At 48.9% G+C, this 24634-nt stretch overlaps 1 protein-coding gene across 1 annotated transcript in view; it reads right to left on the reverse strand.

Annotated features, from left to right (window-relative positions):
* Positions 1–20685, reverse strand: part of ABCB10 (ATP binding cassette subfamily B member 10) — a 41674-nt gene extending 20989 nt beyond the window's left edge. Inside the window, exons 1-6 of the mRNA XM_062211106.1 lie at positions 20181–20685; positions 10576–10776; positions 9499–9701; positions 6830–6964; positions 4158–4304; positions 3100–3235 (exon numbers count right to left, since the gene is read on the reverse strand). Of these exons, the coding sequence (XP_062067090.1) occupies positions 3100–3235; positions 4158–4304; positions 6830–6964; positions 9499–9701; positions 10576–10776; positions 20181–20670 (1312 nt within the window). The 5' untranslated portion in view covers positions 20671–20685. The remainder of the gene's footprint in view (positions 1–3099; positions 3236–4157; positions 4305–6829; positions 6965–9498; positions 9702–10575; positions 10777–20180) is intronic.
* Positions 20686–24634: the final 3949 nt, after the last annotated feature.

Below are 24634 nucleotides of genomic sequence, written 5' to 3' on the forward strand. Positions count from 1 at the left end.
CTTCCTCTCAGGGTCTGCATTATCAGTAAGCTGGAGACAGGAGTAGAGAAAGGCTCTGAACCCAGCACTCCAATATGGGATGAAGACATCTGAACCAGCATCTTAACCACCAGGGCAAATGCCTGCCCTGTGAGTCACTTTTGAACTATGACTTAATTAATGATTGACAGTCCAAGTACAATGATCTATGTCAAATATGAGGATAAATATTCGTAACATTTCCTCAGTTAAGGATGCTGAAAAACTGCAATTCAAATGTCCTTTCTATGGCCTATGGATATTTATGCAAGATATACAACTAAAACCTCAGCTTTGAATTAAAAAATGTATTAGTGAAAATCAGACCTACACAAATACAGTTAACGATCTTTGACAAAGAAGCAAAGACAAGGCAATACAGATACAATGACAATACATTTGTTGTCTTTCCAACAAATGTTTCTGTTAACAATCAATATCCACATGCAAAAAAGTAAATCTAGACAGACTTTACAACTTTCCAAAAATTAAATTACAAAGAGTTAGACCTAAATGTAAAATGCATAACTATGGACTCCTAGAAGATAATACAGGAGAAAATGTAGTTGACCTGGAATTTGGCAATGACTTCTTAGATGCAACACCAAAGGCATAGTCAATGAAAGAGAGAAGTGATAAGCTAGACTTCATTAAAATTAAACATTTCTGCTCTGCAAAAGAAATTTTCAAGAGAATGACAAGATACACATTGAGAAACAATATTCATAAGACACATCTGGTAAACAACCATTATCCAAAATACACATTCTGTCACATGGTTTGAGCTAGATTTTTTTTTTTTTTTTTTACTTTGTGATGGTATGAAAACAATATCCTTTCATTAGAAACCATATATTGAATTTTGAGTGTTGGCCTCTTCCTGGACTAGTGATTTGCACTATGTTACCCTCTCACTGGGCAACGGCAGGAGCCTCAATTCACAGTTAGTCATATGATCAGCAGGAGAAATAACCAACATCTACAATGTGCTGCATTGCTGAGCTATGACATTTGGTAGGTTAAGTGTATTAAATGCATTTCACCTGATGACATTTTCCACTTACTAATGATTCATCAGGACATAACACCATCACACATCAAGGAGAACCTTTGAACAAAGAATTCTTAAAACTTAACAACAGGGCTGGCGCTGCGGCTCAATAGGCTAATCCTCTGCCTTGTGGCGCCAGCACACCGGGTTCTAGTCCTGGTCCGGGCGCCGGATTCTGTCCTGGTTGCCCCTCTTCCAGGCCAGCTCTCTGCTGTGGCCCGGGAGTGCAGTGGAGGATGGCCCAAGTGCTTGGGCTCTGCACCCACATGGGAGACCAGGAGAAGCACCTGGCTCCTGGCTTCGGATCAGTGTGGTGCACCGGCCATAGCGCGCAGGCCACGGTGGCCATTGGAGGGTGAACCAACGGCAAAAGGAAGACCTTTCTCTCTGTCTCTCTCTCATTGTCCACTCTGCCTGTCAAAAAAAAAAAAAAAAAAAAAAAAAAAAAACTTAACAACAAAACACAATAGAAACCTCACCAAAGAAGATAGAAAGATGGGGGCCAGTGTTGTGGCATAGCAGGTGAAGCTGCCATCTGTGATGCTGGTGTCCCATGTGAGTGCTGGTTTGTGGCCTTGCTGCTCCACTTCCAATCCAGCTCCCTGCTAATGGCCTGGGAAAGTAGTGGAAGGATGACCCAAGTGTTGGACCTCTGTCACCCACACGGGAGACTCGGAAGAAGCTCCTGGCATGGGCCTGGTCCAGTCATGGGCCAGGGGAGCGTATCATCAGACGGAAGATCGATCAATCTCTCTCTCGTCTCTTCTCTCTAACTCTAGATTTCAAATAAATACATCTTTTATTTAAAAAAAAAAACACACACACACACAAAAAGAAGATAAAAAGATGGCAAATAACTCTGAAAAGATGCTCAACATCATGTCATCAGAGAAATGCAAATTAATACAACAATGAGATGCTACCACACATACAACAATCAGGCTAAGATTCAGAACACTGACAGCACCACAGCTGGCAAGGCTGTGGAACAACAAAAACTGTCATTTGCTGCTGGTGGAACGCATGACGGTGCAGTCACTTGGAAGACAGTGTAGCAGTTTCTTACAAAATTAAACTTACTCTTGTTATCTGACCCAGCAGTTGTGCTTGTTCATATTTACCGAAATGAACTGCACATGTACATCCAGGCAAAAACCAGCACAAAATTATTTATAGCAGCTTTATTCACACTTGCCAAAATTTGGAAGCACTCCAGATGTCCTTAGTAGGTGAATGGAAAACTGAATAACAGATAATGGAAAATTATTAGGTACTAAGAAGAAATGACCTACCCAGCCATGAAAATATATGGAGGACCTTAAGTGTATATTACTAGATTAAGTAAGCCAACCAGAATAGGCCACATACAAAACAGACCCTGGGAGGCAGCAGATGATGCCTGAGTAGCTTGATTCCTGCCACCCATGTGGGAGACCTGGATGGATTTCCCAGCTCCTGGCTTTGGCCTGGCCCAGCCTAGTTGTTGGCAGGCATTTGGAGAGTGAACCAGTGGGTGATAGATCTCTCTCTCTCTCTCAAATAAAGTTTAAAAATAAAAGTCTAGTTGGAATGATATTCTAGGAAATTTTTTTCAGAGGAAGTTAATTAGCAAGAGGTAGAATAATGTAGAAGTTCAGTTTTTGTTACAGAAACTAGAATCTAGAGGCTAGCATTACGGCACACAAGGCTAAGCTGCCGCTTACAGTGCTGGCATCCCACATCAGGGCACTGGTTTGAGTCCCAGCTGCTCCACTTCTGATCCAGCTCTCTGCTAGCATGCCTGGGAAAGTAGTGGAAGATGGGCCCCTGCAACCAACATGGGAGACCCAGATGGACTTTCGGGCTCCTGGGACAGCCTGGGCCATGGTGGCCTTTGGGGAATGAATCAGAGAATGGAAATCGCTTTATCTGCCTCTGTCATTCTGCCTTTCAAATAAATAAATAAAACCTAAAAAAATTATCTCAAAAAAAAAAAAAAGTAGACTCTGATTTGTAATTTGAAACCTCCCAAGCCTTTTTAAATTATATACCTCCAATGCTTAGTCCAACCCAGAAAGCATACATTAGGAAGGAAGAGAGTTCACCGACTGTCATGTGGGCACTGCCCATCAGCAGCCCCCCTTTGTACAGGACGGAAAGCACAATCAGGTTCCCAGAGAGCCCGGTCTGTAGGATGAAGGAGACAGAGTCAGGTGGGAACAAAAGACCCACAATCCAACAAACATTCGCAAGGCCTAGGTTTCCTGTGGCACTGAACTATCACCACAAGAGAGTTCTCCAAAATGTAAAGTATCAAATAAAACACACTTTTTGGATATTTTCAGTATTGAAAGAAATAATTCCCTCACCATGCAAACCTAGATATTAAGTCACCCATTACATTCCTATTTTACTCAATTTACTTGTTTTGCAAAGGAAACAATGACATTAAATTTCTTAGGAAAGGACTAGATAGCCACTGTGTGTGTCTGAATATTCTAATGAGGTTTCTGGGCTGGGACACAGCACTTAGAGGCTGGCACTCCGTATCTGTGACCTGCTTGGAGGTCTGCAAGGAATGTGGTCTTGGGCAGGGCAGCCTTCTTGCTGTTTCTTTTCTCTTGCTGTTAATCATGGCAGTGACTGAGTGACCTCAGGAGTTCCTGCCAGTTTGAACAGAGCATGAATTTGCTTCCAGGTCCAATGTGTATTTCACATCGTGACACCATGGGGATCAATTTTTGATCCTTCCTTTTTGCAATCCATTGAGCTCATTTTGATCAATCCTTGGGAAGTCTCACCTTCACTTGCTCAGAATGACCTGGATGACCCTGTTAAGACTGACGGCCCCGTCCCCAGAGAGTCGGATTTGGTAGGTCCGGGGTGGGGTTCAGAATTGCAGTGCCAGGCAGCTCCTAGGTAAAGCTCACCTGGACCATGCTTTTCTATACCTACATTCACTTGTTTCCTCTTTTCTCACAAATGTATCTCAAGGATGAACTCAGTCTTGACATAAAATAATTTTCTGCTTCTGTCAAGAGCCACAGAACAAAAATCTCTCCCAATCGTAACATCTGCCCTTTTCACCCCTGTGAAATGATCTGCTTACTGCGCCGAAGAAGCCAGCCCGAGCAAAAGCCTCTTTCCTTGACAACTGCATCACGTGGTCGACTTTGCTGGTGTATTTCTCCATTTCAGTCATCTCTTTCCCAAAAGCTCGGACAGTTCTTATATTTCCAATGCGTTCCTCAGCTAGCTGGGAAAATAATAAGCACATTTTAGGGGGAGGTGGGTCATACTTTTAAGAATTTCTAGAATAAAAATTAAAATGCAATTCTCATTTAAGCCCCTATCAGTGGGAAACGAATTAGGACACAGAACAATCCTATTTTTGGAAAAACAAATCTGTATCTATACACATTAGACAGATAGGTAGATAGGAAGGAAAACAGCAAGGTAGAAGATACAGAAATATATGTTTGCAGACAAAAAGATGACTAGAAAGGCTAGACTCCAAAATGCTCATGACATTAATTCTGAAATCAGCTTTTAACTTTTGTTTATGTTTTCAAATTTTTCAATGATAAACATGCATGTTTTCTGTAACATGAAAATATAAATTGTTTTTATTGCTTTTAAAAAGTAATGTTGGGGCCGGCGCTGCGGCTCAATAGGCTAATCCTCCACCTTGCAGCGCTGGCACACTGGGTTCTAGTCCTGGTTGGGGAGCCGGATCTGTCCCGGTTGCCCCTCTTCCAGTCCAGCTCTCTGCTGTGGCCAGGGAGTGCAGTGGAGGATGGCCCAAGTGCTTGGGCCCTGCACCCGCATGGGAGACCAGGAGAAGCACCTGGCTCCTGCCTTCGGATTGGCGCAGTGCGCCGGCTGCAGCGCGCCGGCCAAGGCGGCCATTGGAGGGCGAACCAACAGCAAAGGAAGACCTTTCTCTCTGTCTCTCTCTCACAGTCCACTCTGCCTGTCAAAAAAAAAAAAAAAACAAGTAATGTTGGGCTGTGGTGTGGCGGGTTAATGCCCTGGCCTGAAGCACTGGCATCCCATGTGGGCGCCAGTTTGAGACCTGGCTGCTTCATTTCCTATGTGGCTCTCTGCTATGGCCTGGGAAAGCAGTGGAGGATGGCCCAGGTCCTTGGGTCCCTGCACCCACGTGGGAGACCCAGAAGCTCCTGGTTCCTGGCTTCGGATCGTCACAGCTCTGGTTGTTGTGGCCAATTGGGGAGTGAACCATCGGAAGGAAGACCTCTCTCTCTCTCTCTCAATCTTTCTCTCTCTCTCTCTGCCTCTTCTCTCTCTGTGTATCGCTGACTCTCAAATAAATAAAAAATCTTTAAAAAGAAAGTAACATTGCACAGCACTGAAAAGCTAGTTTTATTTTTTATTTTTATTTTTTTTGACAGGCAGAGTGGATAGTGAGAGAGAGAAACAGAGAGAAAGGTCTTCCTTTTTGCCGTTGGTTCACCCTCTAATGGCCGCCGCGGCTGGCGCGCTGCGGCCGGCGCACCGCGCTGATCCAAAGCCAGGAGCCAGGTGCTTCTCCTGGTCTCCCATGGGGTGCAGGGCCCAAGCACTTGGGCCATCCTCCACTGCACTCCCTGGCCACAGCAGAGAGCTGGCCTGGAAGAGGGGCAACCGGGACAGAATCCGGCGCCCCGACCGGGACTAGAACCCGGTGTGCCGGCACGGCAAGGCAGAGGAATAGCCTAGTGAGCCGCGGCGCCAGCCTGAAAAGCTAGTTTTATTAAATTAACAAAGGATACAGTATCACCCAGAAACTATTTTCTTATTAAGATTTATTAATTTGTTTGTAAAGCAGAATGACAGTGATGTATGAGGGAGAGGGAGAGTAAGAATGAGAATTCTTCCATCTACTCTTTCATCCTCTCTCTTTTTTAAGATTTATTTTATTTATTTGAAAGACACAGTTAGAGAGAGAGATTGAGCCAGAGAGAAAGAGACCTTCCATCCACTGTTCACTCCCCAGATGACCACAACGGCCAGAGCTGAACTGATCCAAGGCCAGGAGCCAGGAGCCTCCTCTGGGTCTCCCACGTGGGTGCAGGGGCCCAGGGACTTGGTCCTCTTCTACTGCTTTCCCAGGCCATAGCAGAGAGCTGGACTGGAAGTGGAGCAGTCAGGACTCAAACTGGCACCTCTATGAGATATCGGTGCTGCAGGCCAGGGCTTTAACCCGTGCACCACAGTAGCGACCCCATACTCTTTCATTCTCTAAATGGTTACAACAGCCAGGTCTGCAGCAGACTAAAACCATGAGCCAGCTCTCCCTCTGGTAGGGGACCAAGTACTTGAGCCCTCTTCTGTTGCCTTCCCAGGCACGTTAGCAGGGAGCTGCCTGGCCAGGTGAATTACTAGGGAGCTGGAGCAGCCAGGAATCGAAGTGGCACTTCAATATGGATTGCCAGTGTCACAACGGTGACTTAAGTTACTGTGCCACAACAGTAGCCCTCAGAAACAAATTTTATAACATGATTAGCTTTTTTTTTTTTTTTGCTTGTTCACAAGAAATATTGATGTTAAGAAATTAGATGCTCATACAAGGTTCAGTCACATTAGATACAGTGTGAGACATGGGTAGAGATCTACTCCAGAAGCCAGAGTACTTTGGATTTCCAGGGTCTTGGGCTCAAAACTAATGAAAGGAAGGTACATTGTTCAGAAACCTAAGCACATCCCACAGGGTCTGCCCTCAAGAACCGTGACTCTGCGCCCATTCTACAGGAAATGGTGAGCATCGGAAGGGGCCTGTACCTGAGTGGCTTGTGCCAGCGAGTCCTGCCTGGCTTTGGTCAGTCTCCGTAGATATCGTCCATAAATCACTGCAAGAATAGAGATTGGAGGCACCACACTCAAAACAAAGGTGGCCAGGCTAGGCGAGACAAAAAACTGTCAAAAACAAAAGTCAAGAGGTGCTTGTTACACAAGATGGCAAGACATTCACATTTCCTACTGAAGGCGTGAGTGTGTTTAATGAACAGGTGGGATTGAAGGTGCTGTCTCCAAATTGTGTATCTTGCTTTAGTGGAGTTTACCAGCTCTTTTTAATCTTCATAAAACCCATGAGTATTCCGCATAGCACACAGAAGTAATGTGACAGAAAGCTACTCAGGGAAGGATGGGAATATTTTGTCCTCAGGCTGATAACTACATCAGACCAAGTCTTGCAACGACGGGGAGAAAGGAGTGAATGGGAGTCCAGCGGGGAGACTCATTCAGCTTCACACTGGCCAGACCATACAGGAATTTGGCACTCAAGTCTGGATCACCTCCAGGCACTAAACAATTACAATAACATGTGCCACTGAAATGACCAAGATGGCAAACACATAAAAAAAAAAAAAAGACTTTATGTCATAGGACAAAGAATCAAAAGATGATGACTTGGCAGACACAACTAAAAAGTGGAAGAAGGGTTAGAGCTGTTTTTGCAGTTCAGTGACTTGATGTCAACAGGACAGATGAGGACTCAACAGACGGAAGAGCTTCCAACAACTGGAGGAACCTAAAGAACAACCAACTTCTACAGGTAGTCAGCTTTCCTGTCGGCCTCGTAATACGGTGATTCTTTTAAATGGCACTAGCATCTCTTTAACAAATCACTGAAATCTATTTCATCTCATTTGCACGGATAATCAGTACAAACATCTCTTAAAATGCCAAGGAAATGACGCAGACTGAAACATAAAGCAATGGTCAGATCCACCAACCATTCACCTACTCATTCAACATATCACTGCTTTCTCCATGTGACAAGCACTCACTATTCCAGGCACCTGGTAGATGACTGTCCCTCACAGGGTCTTCAGGCAAGGGGACAGAGCAAGGTGGGAGCTAGATAATAATCAAGTAAGAGAGGCAGACAGAACATAAGTTCAAGGGCTAACAGGAATGAGACACTCAGAACAGGGAAGTCCATTAGGATACTTGGACTAAGCCTCAGGGAACATGGCCATGTCTCTGATGTCAGGACTTGTGAGGCTACCCGGGTGGACATGACCACAATTCTGGGGTCTGAACACAACTGATCTTGAGTGAATGTCCAAATGCTTATCAACCCTCTGTGGTGGGACAGGCACAATCTGTCAGGCTGCTCCATGACTAAGGGTACCTGTCCCATTCCCTTTCCCCTCGCTTTGCTGTGGTTCCATGCTTAATGGGCAATCTGGAACCTGAGAGGAGACTTTGTGGTTTGTTTTTTTTTTTTTTAGATTTTATTCAGGATACACAAATTTCAAATATTTTATATATACAAACTTAGGGAAAGGAGGCTTTGAATAGCGGAACCATGCAGCTTAGGACGGAAGATCCACAGCGTAAACTAACTAACAAGTCGGCAGCATGATATAGACAATGTTAGGTTTTCCCTATTTGGCTCACCTTGTCAGGTCCAAGGAGTTTGTGCAGGAGAAACACAGTCACATTTCTATTCCTGTAGAGCTAAAGACCAGAGCCTGGGTAGTGGAAGGCCTGTGATGGACTGAATGTTTGTGTCTCCCTCGAATTCATGTGTTGAAGCCCTAACCCCTAGAATGACTGTATTTGGAGGTATATATGGTGCCTCTAGGGACGTAACCAGGATGAAATGAGGTCGTAAGGGTGGGGGCCTGATCTGACAGGATAAATGTCCTTATAAGAAGAGACACCAGAGAGCTCATCCTCTCTCCATGTGCACACATAGGAGAGTCACTGCCTACAAGTCAACAGAAGAGGCTGCAGAATGAACGTACTTCCTGCCACTGAGACCTTAGACTTCCGGCCTCCAGAACTGTGACAAATGCGTTTCTACTGCTTACGTCCCCCAGTCTGTGGTATTTGGTGACACACGGCAGCCCAAACAGACTAAAGTGGCTCTCTCTGAATTGGCCATTTGGCCTGCACTGGATTCTCTTTCACTGGTAGAAGAAAAGGTTCCCCAAGTGTGTGTGCATTTTTTCCTGGCTTGAACTCTTCCTGAACTGCAGAACTATTTATATTTGGAAATGGCATGTGAATGCTGACAGGTAGGGTCTTCTTCCAGGGATCTGCTTCTCTCTTAGCTGGGAAGACGTGAGATGTCAAAGCTGTTTTCCATTCCACAGTCACAGCTAACTGGGGGACTCTGGGAACACCCTTTTCATTCTGGACTTAATGCTACCTGGGGCACTGGAAGGACAAAACCCAAGCTTTTCTATTTGGGAGAAAAGAATGGTTACAGTCCTCAGTCCACTGGTCTGGAACTGCGCTATCCACAACAACAGCCTCGCATGGCTACTGGGAAGTTTATTTAGTTTTAATTAATTGGAATTTAAATTTAAATTAAAAAACAACCCACACTCCAATGAGTTATTGGCAAGCTCACCTTAAGCTCATCTCACACTTCATAGGCCTGCCATAGACCCAGCCCTGACTAGAAGGTGCCAAGAGGAACCGGGCCAACGTACCATCATGCCGATGCCGACAGAAGCCTGGGCTCCAGCCCTGAGCCCGTCGGAAAGGTTTTCAGTCACAGAGTGTCCCAGGAGTGCGGTGTCTGAGGACAGGCGGTTAATCAGTTCTCCTGTGCGAGTCTTGTCGAAGAAAGCGACCTCCTGCCTCAGAATGGAGGAGAACAACGAAGTTCTCAGCCTATTCACAATGCGCTGACCTGCAAAAGCAAGCATTAGGCACAGCCACCCGTTCCCTTGCAGGTGCAGCCTCCCAACAGCCAGCAGCTGGGCCTGGTGCAAGCCCTGTGAGCGCTGAGCCGCTGAGCTGCTGCATTACGTCGCGTTGGTGAGAGCAAACTCACCCAGGCCCTGGAGTAGCAACAGCCGTGATTAGCAGTGAACACTAATTTTCTCTGTGCACAACAGCTAGGGCACTCATGAGAGGATACAGAGATAAGATACATATTACATGACACACATGGTTTTTTTAAAGTATTATTTACAAAGGAGTTTGACTATATCGACACCCAAAAGCTAATTGTATTCCTTCCTGGAAACCCTCTTCTGCACTGAGCCTTCAAATGGCAAGAACAGGTTAATTATCTACAGAGCATCTTATTAGCTAAATGGGGAGCTATAGACTTTGACTCCCTGTCCTGGGCTCTATTGGTATTGTGGCTGTTACCTGCCTGTTAACAATGAGTTCTCCAGGCAGAAATACCAAAAATGTTATCATCCAGTGAGCTACTCGACAGGAAATGCAGGCATGGGACAGATACACAGGTTTCATAGCTCCACAAAGGCGGCCCAGAATTCCCACTTCACAGCTGAGGGCCTCGTTCTCAAAGCTCCCATGAGACGAGGGAGGCGATTTCCCACACTGCTCAACTCCAACAAGCAGAAGAGTTCAGAAGAGGGTACTCTGTCTCAAGTCATCCACACTTCTACACCTGCCCTGACATTGGGGTCTGTCCTCACTGAACGTGAAACCAGAGGGAGACCGTGGCCTGCACACACACAACTCGAGGCTCAAGTGGACCACAGAACGCAATGCGTCTTCCTTAGGATGGCGTGCAGAAGAGCGACTCCTACCTGAGGTTTGCATGAGGTAGACACGGACAGCATTGGCAGCAGCACCACACAGAAACACACAGGTGAGGCCAAGGCAGAGGCGAGTCAGCTTGTCACCGTAGTCCACCGTGGGATTGGTATAGATGATGTCAATGATCTTCCCCAGGAAGAAAGGGGCGGACATGGTGATGACACTGGACACGGCCAGAAACCCCACGGCAGCTGGAAAACATGAGTTTGTATGCTTCAGCAAGGGCTGCGGTGCTGAGTCCAAGAGGCTCTCCTCCCAGATAAACTGTGTCCAGAGCAGGTGTTGTGTTAACATCGGTCCTTGGAGTTTCTTCCCTGGAGCCCTGGTTAACGGGAAGAGCCAGAGGGTTCCAGAGAAGGAGCAGTGCGACTGTGAGGAAGTGCGGGATCATCCCTAAGCCAGGACAAACACATCTTGCTGACTCCGTCATCGCTTCCGCAGCAGGAAGAGCTGAGAGTCAACCCATTCTGGCCTCCTTCCCTGCCTCCTGATCTTCGAGTTCATCTCAGATCATGGTTTTCCTATATTTACTGTTATTCCTTGGTCTAACCTTACCTTAGCTTGAAGACCCAACTATTCATGTAAAACTCTTGACTATGTCTGCTATTTCAAAAACACATCCCACAGGGCAGGCCTTGTCCTGGTGGTTAAGATGCTGGCGAAGATACCACATTCCGTATCTGAGGGCTTGGTTTCCAGTCTCATCTCTGGCTCTGGACTCCAGTTTCCTGCTAATGCAGACCCTGGCAGGGTCTTGAGTCCCCACTACCCATGTGGGAGACCCTGATTGAAGTCCTGGCTCCTGGTTTGAGCCCCAGCCCTGTCCCACTGCTGTGGGTATTTGGGGGAGTGAACTGTGCATGAACACTCTCTCAAATGAAAACTAAACACACACACACAGTCTCTGCCTCTCACTAAATAATCTTCACAAGCTAGCTTCAGGGTGTTAGGTTGGAATGGCTCAGTTTTGGTCTTTTGTATCGTAGGGATGAGACAGAAGGGAGATGGAACCAATCTCAACAGAGACAGGTTACTTTATTAAGAGCAAAGAGGGGCAGCAATCCGTTCTTACCAACACTGTGCCCAGGGCACATTTAGAACTGGGTTTTTATCCAGTTAAGGAGGGGGTTTGCTATTATGGGGTTGCAGGAGGGGGAGGTAGAAAGCAGATGGCAGGAGAGTTGGGCGCTCTTTGAAGCCTCTGGGAACTTTCCTCTTATCTGTTTCACAAGCTGCCCTGTGCAGCTTATCTGTTTGCCAGGTGCTTTGCAAGGAGTCTGGAAGGGTCTGATTTAGCACCAAGGGTCTCAGCTAAAGGGAGAAATGGGGTGGGGGAAGGGGGTGGGAAGGGGCAAAATATCCTTTACAGGGATCCATTACACACGCGATATATTCCTTCTTAAAATTACAGCTTTGGGGAATAAAGCACTAGGATATAAGTATGATAGGAAAATAAAGAAAAACAAAATTATACATTACCTGAAGAAACAAAGGGGATAGAGCCTCATCAGAAAATATCCAGAAATTCAATTAAAAACTACACATATCACAAATGACCACATTCACAATAAGAGGAATGCACATTTAAATTACAAACACATACTATTTTTTATGTATTGGATGAACAGAGATCAAACAATTTGGCCACTGTGTTGGTAAAGAGCTCAAAAAGGAGGGGGTGGTGGTGGTATGCTGTGGCATAGTGGATAAAGCTGCCGCCTGCAGTGCTAGCATCCCATATGGGTGCCAGTTCAAGTCCTGGTTGCTCCACTTCTGATCCAGCTCTCTGCTATGGCCTGGGAAAGCAGTAGCAGATGGCCCACATCCTTGGGGCCCTGGACCCGTGAGGCAGACCTGAAAGAAGTTCCTAGCTCCTGGCTTCGGACTGGCGCAGCTCCAGCGGTTGTGGCCAACTGGAGAGCGAAGCAGTGGATGGAAGACTCTCTCTCTCTGCCTCTCCTTCTCTGTGTAACTCTGACTTTCAAATAAATAAATAAACCTTTAAAAAAAAATAAATATACCCTGCTATTGTGGGCCTTATCTGCTTGTGGGTTTTTCAAGTTTATTTACACACATTCTAAAAGAGAAATCTCAAGCAGGTGAAACAGATCCTTCTAAGAATGCCATTGGGTGAGTCAGGGCAGGATGGGAGGGAGGCTTCCTCTTCCCTGGGTCACATTTGAGTCTGGTACTATGTGGACACCTTACCCAGAGGAAACCTGTTCCCACAGCACAGTCCATGGTGAGGCTCTGAGAGGGACATGACGTGGACTGAGCCCTGGGAAACACTCTCTCAACACTCTACAAACCAGCAATCACTTCACTCTCTGTGCTATGGCTACTGCTACTGCTTCAGTTGCTAGTATTACTTTTATATAACCTTAATGAAGACTGTAGCACATACTCAGTGCCAACTGGTTATGTAGTTGGCAAACACAACTCTAGGAGAAACGTGAGCCTCTTAAGTAGTGAACATTCTGTATGAGGTTCTCACCCTTCCCTGAGGTCACTGTTCCAACATCCTCTCTCCAAGACGGCTGCTCGGACAGCCTCACTTAAAGATGCAGGACACAGCTTGCCTCTCTCCCTGTTCACTTTTCTCCTCGCACTTCCCACCTTCTGGCATTCTAAACGCTTCATTTGTTGTAATCTATCTCTTCACTAGGACATAAAAGATTTTGCTCAGGGGCTGATTCTGTGGTGCACTGGGTTAAAGCCCTGGCCTGCTGTGCTGGTGTCCCATATGAGTGTTGGCTTGAGTCCCAGCTGCTCCACTTGCGATCCAGCTCCCTCCTAATGCACCTGGGAAAGCAGTAGAGGGTGGTCCAAGTCCTTGGGACCCTGCACCTACATGGGAAATCCAGAAAAATTTCTGGCTCCTAGCTTCTGCTTGGTTCAGCGCCAGCTGTAGCGGTCAGCTGGGGAGTGAACAGCGGATAAAGACCTCTCCCTCTCCTTCTCCCTCTGTAACTCTTTCAATAAGTAAAATAGATCTTAAAAAAGAGATTTATTTATTTGAAAGGCAGAATTACAGAGAGGTAGAGGCAGAGAGAGACAGAGTGAGAGAGAGAAAGAGAGAGAGAGAGTTCTTTTATCCGCTTTTATTTTTTATCCTCAGATAGCCCCAAAGGCCAGAGCTGAGCCAATCTGAAGCCAGGAGCCAGGAGCCAGGAGCTTCTTCTGGGTCTCCCATGCAGGTGCAGGGGCCTAAGCACTTGGGCCATCTTCTGCTGTTTCCCAGGCCATAGCAGAGAGCTGGATCGGAAGTGGAGCAGCTGGGAATTAAACTGATGCCCATATGGGATGCCGGGGCCACAGGCAGTGGCTTTACTTGCTACACCACAGTGCCAGTCCCATAAAACAGATCTTTAAAAAAAGATTTGATGTTTTGTTCATTGCTATATCCCCTCTGCCTATGGTGACAGGCACACAGGAAAAGCTCAATATTTGTTGAATGAATGAATGAAACTTTGGCAATGAGGGTAACAGACTGTCAGACCAAAGTCTTTAATAGCCTAAGTAGGATTGTAAAATCTCGTAGTTCACAATGTCCATGCGGCTGCCTTAAAAACCCATAATCACAATCCACCTGTGTAATATGAACCTGGGCAAAGGCCCTTCATTTTGTTGGTTCAGAGTCTTTTTTTTTTTAAGATTTATTTATCTACCTGAGAGGCAGAGTTACAGAGAAAGAGAGAGAGGTCTTGCATCCACTTGTTCACTCCCCAAATGGCTGCAAAGGCCAGAGCTAAGCCGATCAGAAACCAGGAACCAGGAGCTTCTTCCAGGTTTCCCATGTGGGTAAAGGGGCCCAAGGACCTGGGCCATCCTCTGCTGCTTTCCCAGGTGTATCAGCAGGGAGCTGGATCAGAAGTGGAGCAGCCAGAGCTGGATCCGGTGGCCACATGGGATGCAGGCACCACAGGCGGATGCTTAACCTACTCTGCCACAGCGCCAGACCCTTTCCCAGGGTCTTGTTTCAAAGCACCACACTCCTGGGTACAGTGCCCAAGTGAGACTGAAAGTGCATAGGGCAGGGAGAGCCTCTAACTCGGGTTCCACACAGCTCAGCCTAGAAGAACTGGCAGCTCGGGAAGCAGCCGTCCTGGTGAGTGGAGGGTTCAGCACAAAACTCCTTGTTTCATCTTACAGAAGCAGTTTATCTTTCTGGTTTGCAAATACTCCCCAAAGTACAATGTAGGTGAATGAAGTAAAGGTCCATCTTAGAAAAAGAAAAAGAAAAAAAAAAAACACAAAAAACAAACAAACAAAAAAACAAAAGGTCCATCTTTCCCTTCCTCTTCAAGTTTTCTGAACTATAGTTACGATTATTTTATGAATGCAATAATACCCTGAGGTTCTGACTCTGAGCTTGGTTCTTTCATAGCAATAATGCTGATTACAAAGATCAAAGAACTTAGCTGAATTCAAGCTCACTTCAGGATATGCCTTCTTAGTTTTGCTTTTTACTTAAAAAGATTATCAGCATGTTTTATTACCATTTATCTACTGTAGCAATGTAGGCTGAAAGGGGCTTTATGTTGGGCAAAGATGGGTCAGAACTGGATGCTACACAATGTAATGACCGGAGGGATTTGGGCAGCAGGTCAGAAAAGCCAGTTCTGGGGGGCTGGTGTTGTGGCACAGCAGCCTGCGATGCCAGCATCCCATATGGGTCCTGGTTCAAGCTCTGGCTGCTTTGTTTCCGATCCAGCTCTCTCTGCTAATGCACTTGGGAAGGCAGAAGATGGTCCAAGTGCTTGGGCCCCTGCCACACATGTCAGAGACCTGGATGAAGCTCCTGGCTCTTGGCTTCAACCTGTCTCAGGGCTGGCCATTGCAGCCATTTGGGGAAATGAATGGAAGATCTCCCTCTTTGTCTCTCCCTCTTTCTAACTTCTGTCTTTCCAATGAATAATTATTTAAATCTTTTGTTGTTGTTTAAAGGGTCAGTTCTGAAGACGGGACAGACAGGTTCAGAACCGTAGCTCTGCCACGCAACTGCCTTTGTGTGAGTCACTCAGCTTCTCTATGCCTCAGTCTCTTTATCTGTAAAATGGCAATAAGAGTATCACCCTCTCCATGGAGTTGTTGGGAGAGATAAATCAGACACATATGTAAATCATCTGGCACAGGGCCAGGGACTAGGAAGTAAATAAAAGCTATTGCCTATTACTACTACTGTCATTACAAAACCCCAAGTCTCTGGCTGGGGCCAAGGGGTTCACAGAGGAGTCCTCCGCCATAGACAAGGGGTGGAGGGGGAAAGGCAGCTTTGGAGGGAGAAGGCAACTCTGGTTTTTAGACATGCTGGGTTTGGGGAGTCTAGAGACACATTCCATGGATACTATAGCGAAAACATCCACTCGCCCAAGCTGTGCTGTGACATGTGGCTGATGGGAGACTGCACTGTACAAAACATGTCAGGTTCTAAGAGGACAGTGAAAAAAAATGTAAAGTATCTTATTAACTTGTTCTGTTGTTCTATAGGAACCCCAGGGGTGGATCTGTGGCAGGTGCAGGCTGAATAAAGGGACCTGGCTGAAGTAAAGGGAAGGAAGCAAAGCCATGAGGGCTGACAGATAGGGAGGAAATGGGGTTTGGGAGACTCTCAGATCATTTCATGGGGTGAAGCCTCACACCAAGATCTGAGCCCCAGCATCTCTAATGCCTCCATCTGCACTGTCAGTGCACCCTCTAGAGCTGGGGGCACCTGCCCACTAACACAGGGGGCTCATCTTGGCCTGGTACCCTCAACAGAAACATGGCGGGAGCCACCTAGGTAGCTTCAATGTTTCTAGTTGCCACATTAAAAAAAGGAATGGGCAAAATTAATTTGGCTAACATTTTATCTGATCCAATATGTCCAAAATATTATTTGCATATAACATAAAAAAAGACACTTGGCTGGCGCCGTGGCTTAACAGGCTAATCCTCCGCCTTGCGGCTCCGGCACACCGGGTTCTAGTCCCGGTTGGGGCCCCAGATTCTATCCCGGTTGCCCCTCTTCCAGGCCAGCTCTCTGCTATGGCCCGGGAAGGCAGTGGAGGATGGCCCAAGTGCTTGGGCCCTGCACCCGCATGGGAGACCAGGAGAAGCACCTGGCTCCTGGCTTTGGATCAGCGTGGTGCGCCGGCCGCAGCGGCCATTGGAGGGTGAACCAACGGCAAAAAGGAAGACCTTTCTCTCTGTTTCTCTCTCTCACTATCCACTCTGCCTGTCAAAAAAAAAAAAAAAAAAAAAAGACACTTTACATTTTTTCCTACAGTCCTTTTAGAACCCCACATCTATTTTATGCCTCAGTCAATTCTGATCAGCCACTTGTCACAGCCTAGGTGGAGCATGCTAACGCAATCCCTGAAGTAAGATATTTCAGGGGCACCCCAGCACCCCTGGCTCTTTGGAATGGCCCCAGTTTCACAGGCTCGTCCTCCTGATCCACAGTGCCCTGTTCTTGGCAGGCCACTGTCCTGACTGGCTTCAGGAGGCAGCACCTCTGAGCATTCCTCACCTCCACCTTGCTCACTGTGCCCCCTGTACTGTTCACTGTGGGCACTTCACAAACGATAACTACAAACTCACAAAGCTACAAGCAGGCGACAGGTTCCAGGAAGGGACCCAATCTCCAGCCACACAACCCCTTGTCAGTAATTTGGGCAGGCAGGGTCGAAGTCTGCTGTCCCCAGTCCATCTGGGAAGCTGACCCTGCTGACCGAGGCCTCCATGCTGGCGGCGTTCTCCTATGGGAACCCTCTCTGGGGGCCCTCCTGCTGCTCACTCCTAAGACCCTGCCCCCAGCACACTGCAGGGCCTCTATCTGCCAGGCACAGTAAGAAGGCTCTGATGAAATGCCTCTTATCTCACCGGCCCACGCTCTGCTCCTCCTGCAGCTTTCAGGACTCCAAAGTGCTAAGATGAAGAATTACTAGGTCCAAAAGGACTCCGGGGCTGTTCTGTGGACGCAAGGCTGGGAAAACAGCTGCAGGTTCCTACACGAAGTGAGAATGGGGCAGCAGGGGTTAAGGGGCAGATTAGAGAACAGCAGCTTGTTTGGAAGCGGAATGGAAGTCATGCTTATGAGGCACAGGGAAACTTTCCATGGGAACACCCTGCCTTCAAAGTTCTGATACAAACCACTTCACATTAAGGGTCTCTTACCCTCTTACAGATCAGGGGGCAAAGTCAGCACACTGCTGAAGACGGATGAAAGTATCAGTATTTGAATATAAAGCACATTTTTAGAAACTGATTTTTATTTGTTTTCCTAAAGATTAACATTGGGATGACTTCTCTTCAACTCAGCATTGCTTTAATTTTATTTTTTGGTCTTTTGACTTTAAATGTGCACACAATACCACTTTTTATCATGGGCATTTCAAAGATATGTATCAGCTTCTGAGGATGCTCTGAGGACAAGTTACAAATTAACAAAGACCTCCCACTTCCTCTTATTGCTACAAATGCCAACATCCAGACAGACTTTATCTATCCAGACAATCTATAGATATCTATCTATCTATCTCTATCTGGTCATACAAATATTTTCTTAGTGTTTCTTTCTGTTATGCTGGAAGCCCCAGGCAGATCAGGGACCACGTTTCTTTTCAGTTCTAAGTGTAAACCCAGCAGCAAGCTTGTAATAAAGGCTCAACACATTTCTACAGAAGTGAAGATTTTTTAAAAAGTTTTAATACTAGGAGGCTCTTGCATTTAAATATTCTTTCAATCATGGCTAAAAGAATTACTGGTTAGTTTCACTTGAAAGCATTCAATTTTTTAAAAAAAGATTTGTTTGAAAGGCAGAGTTACACAGAGAGAATGAGATCTTCCATCACTGGTTCACTGGTTCACTCCCCAAATGGCCACAAAGGCTGGGGCTGGGCCAGGCTGAAGCCAGGAGTCAGGAACTGCATTCAAGTCTCCCATGAGGCTGGCGGGGACCCAGGCACTGGGCCATCTTCCACTGCTTTTCCAGGCAAATTATCAGAGAGCTGGATAGGAAGTGGAGAAGCTGAGACTCCAGATGGCAGCTTAGCTCACTGCACCACAATTTGGGCCCCTCTTAAAAAACAAAAACAAAAAACCAAACCAAACAAAAAAACAATTATTTATTTGAAAGACAGAGTTGCAGAGAGACAGAGGCAGCAGTGGGGTGGGGTGGGGTGGGGTGGGGTGGATGGGTGCAGGTCTTCCGTCCGCTGGTTCACTTTCCACATGGCTGTGCCGATCTGAAGCCAGGAGCCAGGACCTTCTTCAGGGTCTCCCACATGGATGCAGTGGCCCAAGCACTTGAGCCATCTGCTGCTGCTTTCCCACCTTATAACAGAGAACTGGGAGTGGCAGTGGAGCAGCTGGGACTCGAACCAAGGCCCAAATGGGATGCTGGCACTGCAGGCGGCAGCTTTACCCGCTATGCCATAGCACCAGCCCCTCCCTTATTTTGATTTCTTAAAACAATGAATTTCAGGGGCCGGTGTTATGGCACAGCGACTTGAGCATGAGCTGTGGCCTGCGGCACCAGTGTCCCCAAAGAGCACAGGTTCAAGTCCTGGCTACTCCCGCTCTGATCCAGCTCCCTGCTAACATGCCTGGGAAAGCAGCAGAAGATGGCTCAAGTACTTGGGTCCCTGCCACCTTCACAGGAGACCCAGAAGTAGTTCTGGGCTCCTGGCTTTGGCCTGGCCCAGCCCCAGTCATTGTGGCTCTTTGGGGAATGAACCAGAAGACGGGAGATCTCTTTGTCTCTGTCTCTTCCTCTCTGTGTAACTCTATCAGATTAGTAAAAAAAAAAAAAAAAAAAAAAGTTTAAAAAATTAATTTGGGCTAGTATTTGGCATAGCAGGTTAAGTTGCAGGCTGCAATGCCAGCATCCCATAACGGGCTGCAGTTCAGATCCCAGTGCTCCACTTGGGATCCAACTCCCTGCTGCTGGCCTGGGAAAAGCAGTGCAAGATGGCCCAATGCTTGCACCCTTGTACTCACGTGGGAGACTTGAATGAAACTCCTGGCTCCTGTGGGCATTGCAGCCTTCTGGGGAGTGAACCTGGAAGATCCTCCCCCCCCCCCCAAAAAAAACTCTGCCTTTTTAACAAATAAATCTTTGAAAGATAAATTAGTTTAAAAAATGTAAAGAATGAATTGCGATTTAGCTGGGATATGATCTACAATCCCGTGGCCAATGTGGATTGCCCTGAACAGAGCGCAGTAACGTTCTCCTGGTCACTCAGGGAGACAACAGCACAAAACTCTTGAGCGTTTAGACCGTTTTCGTTCACACCCTACAGGAACGTGGACTGCTTGATACACTTGCATAATGAAAATAATTTTGAAAACCCAGCATAAAGGCATACCTCGGGCCAGAATTCCTGTTTGTAAAAAGAGGAAAACACGGTCCCAGCTCATCCCGAGAATGCTTGTCAAAGCCAGAACGGATTTTCCTACTAAGCTGTGGCGGAACAGACCTCAAGGTTCCAGCACCCATCCAGTCTCCTCCCGGGCTGCGGGAGGCCCAGTACAGGCCGGGGACCGCGCTCTCTGCTGCCTGGGGACCTGCAGGTGGAGCCGTCCCAGCAGCGCGGCGGGCGGGGGACCCTACCTGCCAGTCTCCGGCGCTCGGGATACGCCAGCCCCAGGAGCTTCCGGGCCTCCGAGCGCCCGGCCGCCGCCGCGGGGCGCAGCCGCGAGTCCTCTTCTGCCGTCGCCGCCGACCCGCGCCGCCAGGCCTCGCCTCCCGCCCGGGCAGCGGCCGCGGGGCCGCCGGGGAGCCCAGTGCGCAGGAGCCGGGGAGCACCCGGCCGGATAAGCGCTCCGCACCTGCAGGCGCCGAGGGGCCGAGCCCACAGCCCCAGGAGCCGCACGGCTGCCGCGCCGCCGCCCGGACCCCTGGGACCCCAACCCGGGCAGCCGCTCCTGCAGCGGCGCGCGGCCCCGGCGACAAGCCCCGGCCCTGCGCCCCAGGGCCGCGGCAGAGACCCTGGGGCACGGGTGGCCGCGGTCCACATGCCGGCAGCCGGCAGGAGCCGCCCCGGCCCCGCCGGGCTCCGCCGCACGAGCAGCAGAAGCGGCCAGGCCGCGGGGCCGCGCATGGCGCCGCTAGCGACCCGTGCACCTCAGCCGGCCGGCCCGGCGCACACCAAGCCCGGGACCCTCTCTGGCCCGGCCCGGAGCGTGAGGCGTGGACGCGGCGCTGCCCGCCCCTCCCCGCCCGCTGTCACCCGCCTTATCGGGTCCGCGCCCCCGGGTGGCGCCCCGAGCCGCTCCCGCCCCATCCCCATCGCACTTCGCGGCACTCCCGGGCCAGCCCGCGACCCACCCCTTGGGCGGCGACCCAGACCCCACACCCCTCTTGGAGAAGCCCACCCCCCCAACCCGCCTCCTGCGCCCTCCAGCAGCGCCCCCCACTGGACAGCGAATCGCCCAGCAGGTCACCAGCACCACCAGGGACCAGGCCGCGGACAGCGAGGATCTCGGGCGCGCCTGCGCACTGCTGCTCGGGGAGCTTTTTCGCGTTTCTCCGTCCTGGGTCCTAGGTACTCAGGAGCGGCGCGAGCCCTTTCTCACGCCGGCCGAGGGGCGGAGTGCGCAGACGCGAGCCCAAGATGCCTGGCGCGAGGACGGGCCATTAGCGCTTGGGTATTGGAGAGGCCGAGGGGCGTGTCGGCTGGCGGCGTACTGCGGTGGAGCAATGGGCTGCGACGCGGGAAGACTGAGAGAGCGTGGCTGCGGGTCGTCTCAGTTGCGGGAAGGCGCCGTGGAGAGGGCGGTTGGTGAACCGGGACACCTGGATTGAACTCTAGGCCCCTGGCTTTGACCTGGCCCAGACTGAGCTATCGAAGGCTTTTCCAGCGTGAACCAGTGGATGGAAACTCGTTCACTCACTTGCCCTCTCTCTCTCTCTCTGTCAGCTTTTCAAACGAAATGGAAGTAAGTGCATATTTTAAAAAGCAGGGGTGATGAATGAAGTTGTTCTCAGTGAGCAGAGCCCAGATGTGAGGAAGGAACCTTCCCCTTGGGGACAGGAGGGCCTGGCAATGCTCCTCTCCAGGTGACATTTCCAAACGGCCACAGGCTTTCCTCTTCCCCTTTTTCTAAGAGAAATGTTTGTTGTGTTCTCTTCTCCTTGTATGGTTTCTTCCTTTATTATTTGAAAGGCAGAGCAATAAAGAGAAATCTCCCATCCACTGGTTCACTCCCCAAATGGCCACAAGTGCTGAAGCCAGGGGCCTGAACCCCAAGGGCGGCAGGAACTCAAGTTCCTGGGCCAACACCTGCTGCTTCCCCAGGTGCGTTTGTGGGGAACTGGAGTGGAAGTGGAGCAGCCAAGTCTCAGACGGGATGCAGGAGTGGCCAGCGGCAGCTTACCCCTCTGTGCCATGATGCCCATCCCTGTCCTGAGTGTCTTCTTCCTGCATCCCGCACTCTATGTCGGGCGCATGCAGGGACCCTAACCCGTCTATTAGCATAGGTCTCTGAGTTTACACGGAGACACTTTGAAACCTTGGTTTTCAACCCAGTGCTGTGATCTATTGAGTGAGGCTGGGGTCAAGTGTTGCGTCTGGGAAGCATGGGATAATTGGGGTCAGGGGACGACTATTGTCATCTGAATGACTAGCCTGGAATCCTCACCCCTGCTATATCCACACCACTTCCACAGCTGTTTCATGGAAGGCGTGCATTTCCTGTCTCCAGACTTTGGACATGGTCGTGTGACCTCCCTGGGCCAGTGGAAACCAATGGGACAGGCGATGGACCCACTCTGAGCCCCGTCGGTGGAGGCTGCACGGGCTTGAACTTGCCCTCTCGCCCATCTGCCCGGCGGGAGGAGGGCCAGAAGCAACATCGATCCTTCCGGGCTGGAGATGTTCAACCAGAAGCACGGGTCTTCCTGCTGCCCAGGCCTGAAACAGGGTCACGTGGCTGAGGCCAGCCTGCATCAGCCAGCCACAAGCAACATTGCGATCCACAAGAACCCGGCGCTGCTGTTTTCCGACACTGGGTTTCCAGGGGCTCGCTCATTCCCACTGCCACCTGTGAAGTGCCCCTTGCAATTGGCTCCTCACTTCCTAGCTGGGTCTCCCAAGTCCCTCCTCTCTTCTTGTTTTACTCCGTCTGCCTTTGTGCCATCTCTCGCCTGGCTAACCCCACACCCTGCGTACTGCACTCCCCTAGTGGTTCCTCCTCAGAGCAATTTTCCTGCCATGCAAAACTATCATCAGTTGTCAGTGTCAATCCGCTGTTGGAGGCTCACGGCTCCGGTTTCATCTACAGGGTCTCTCCCTTTGCAACATTTGACCGTGAAAGAGAGAGCAAGGTCTCTAGGTCGGAGCAATTGCCGGCACCCCTGATTGTTGTCCACTCGGTCTACTTCCTCCCAGGATTATATAAGAATCTTTGGTCCCTACAAGTACGTATGTAAGCACACAACCAAGTGTGATACATGAGGTGGCTTTAAACAGCAACAACTTTATGCCTGGAATATTTGGCTGGAAGCCCAAAATCAAGCTGTCGCCAGGACCAGGCTTTTCTGAGACTCTTGGTGGAATCCTGCCTCGCTCTTCCCAGCTTTGTCCTCAATGGCCTTCTCCTCTCCCCACAGGGACACCAGCCCTACTGGAGCAGGGTGCACTCTGAGGATACCATCTGCACTTGCTCCTGTCTGCAAAGACAAAGCAGTGTCCCCCACAGGAGCCGAGACTCAACGTATCTTTCTGGGAGACACCGTTGAGCTGCTGGCTTGCAGGATGATGTACGAAGTCCTTGGTGCAGCATGTACAGACCTGCTCAGTCTGTTCTCCAGCCGGGTCTCCACCCTGATCTCCATCATGCAACCCTTCTCCTTACTTGTCTTGGAAGGAGAGAGCCACTGCCTGTCTCGGTGGCTTTCCTGGTGCCTCCCTTTTCACACTGAAACCTTTCCTTCCGCCTGTCAGTTCAAAGCTGCCTGGAAGACGTATTCACCTCTTCCTGGACTAGCAAAGCAATCGGGTTTCTCTTAGTCCTTTGGAGAATGAGTTACAAATTCTCCTGTTCCTCCAAGTCCAGAAGAGAGCTCTGCATGCCTTAGCACAACCTCCTAACAGTATCCAGAATCTTCCATCAAGTCCCTTGTCTTCACAGTTCCAAGGACATAGAGCTGGACCAGGATGAGTTCCATCCAATTTCTTTGGGAGAAAATTTACCATGAACATGTCAAAGGTTTATTTTTGAAAAAGATTTATTTATTTACCTGAAAAGCAGTGACAGAGAAGAGAGAGAAATTGAGAAAGAGAGAGAGTCTTCTATCCACTGGTTCAATCCCCAAACAGCCACAACAGTCAGGGTTGAGCCAGGCCAAAACTAGGAGCCTGGGACTGCATCCAGGTCTCCCAGTGGGTGGCAGGGGCCCAAGGACTTGGGCCATCTTCCACTACTTTCCCAGGCACATTAGCAGAGTCTATTTCTGAATGATGCCGTTGTCAGCTGCTCAACCACATTTCAGAGTCCTGGGTCCTCTACTGTATACTCTGGGTTCTTTGTACTTGGAAAACATAAGGTCTGCCTTCCAGGGAGAGTCATCTAATTAAAGAAATTACACGGAGCGATTGCAGCATTTAGCTAAAACTTCCTGTTTACCCTGTGACGTGATCATGAGAAGATCCAAGGTAAAGGTAGTTAATGTCAGGTACCTCTGCAGTTCCTGACCTGTTTAATAAATTCCTGTTGCTAAGTATCTAAATCAGTTTTGAAAATTCCAGCAGGAAGCAGGCATTTGGCATAGCAGTTACGATGCTGTTTGGACCGCCTGCATCCCACCAGCAGAGCACCTGGGGTTGAAACCCAGCTCTGCTTCCAACCCAGCTTCCTGCTGATTTGCTTCGGGGGGGGGGGCAGCAGATGATGGCCCAAGTGCTTGGGGCCCTGCCACCCATGTGGGAGACCCAGATGGAGTTCCTGGTTCCTGGTTGCAGCCTGGTCCAGCCCCAGCTATTTGGGCATTTGGGAACTAAATCAGCTAATGGAAGATTACCTCTCTCTCTTTCTCTCTCTCTCTCTCTCTCTCTCTCTCTCTCT

Source organism: Lepus europaeus, chromosome 14 (assembly GCF_033115175.1).
Source record: "Lepus europaeus isolate LE1 chromosome 14, mLepTim1.pri, whole genome shotgun sequence".
Classification (NCBI taxonomy): domain Eukaryota; kingdom Metazoa; phylum Chordata; class Mammalia; order Lagomorpha; family Leporidae; genus Lepus; species Lepus europaeus.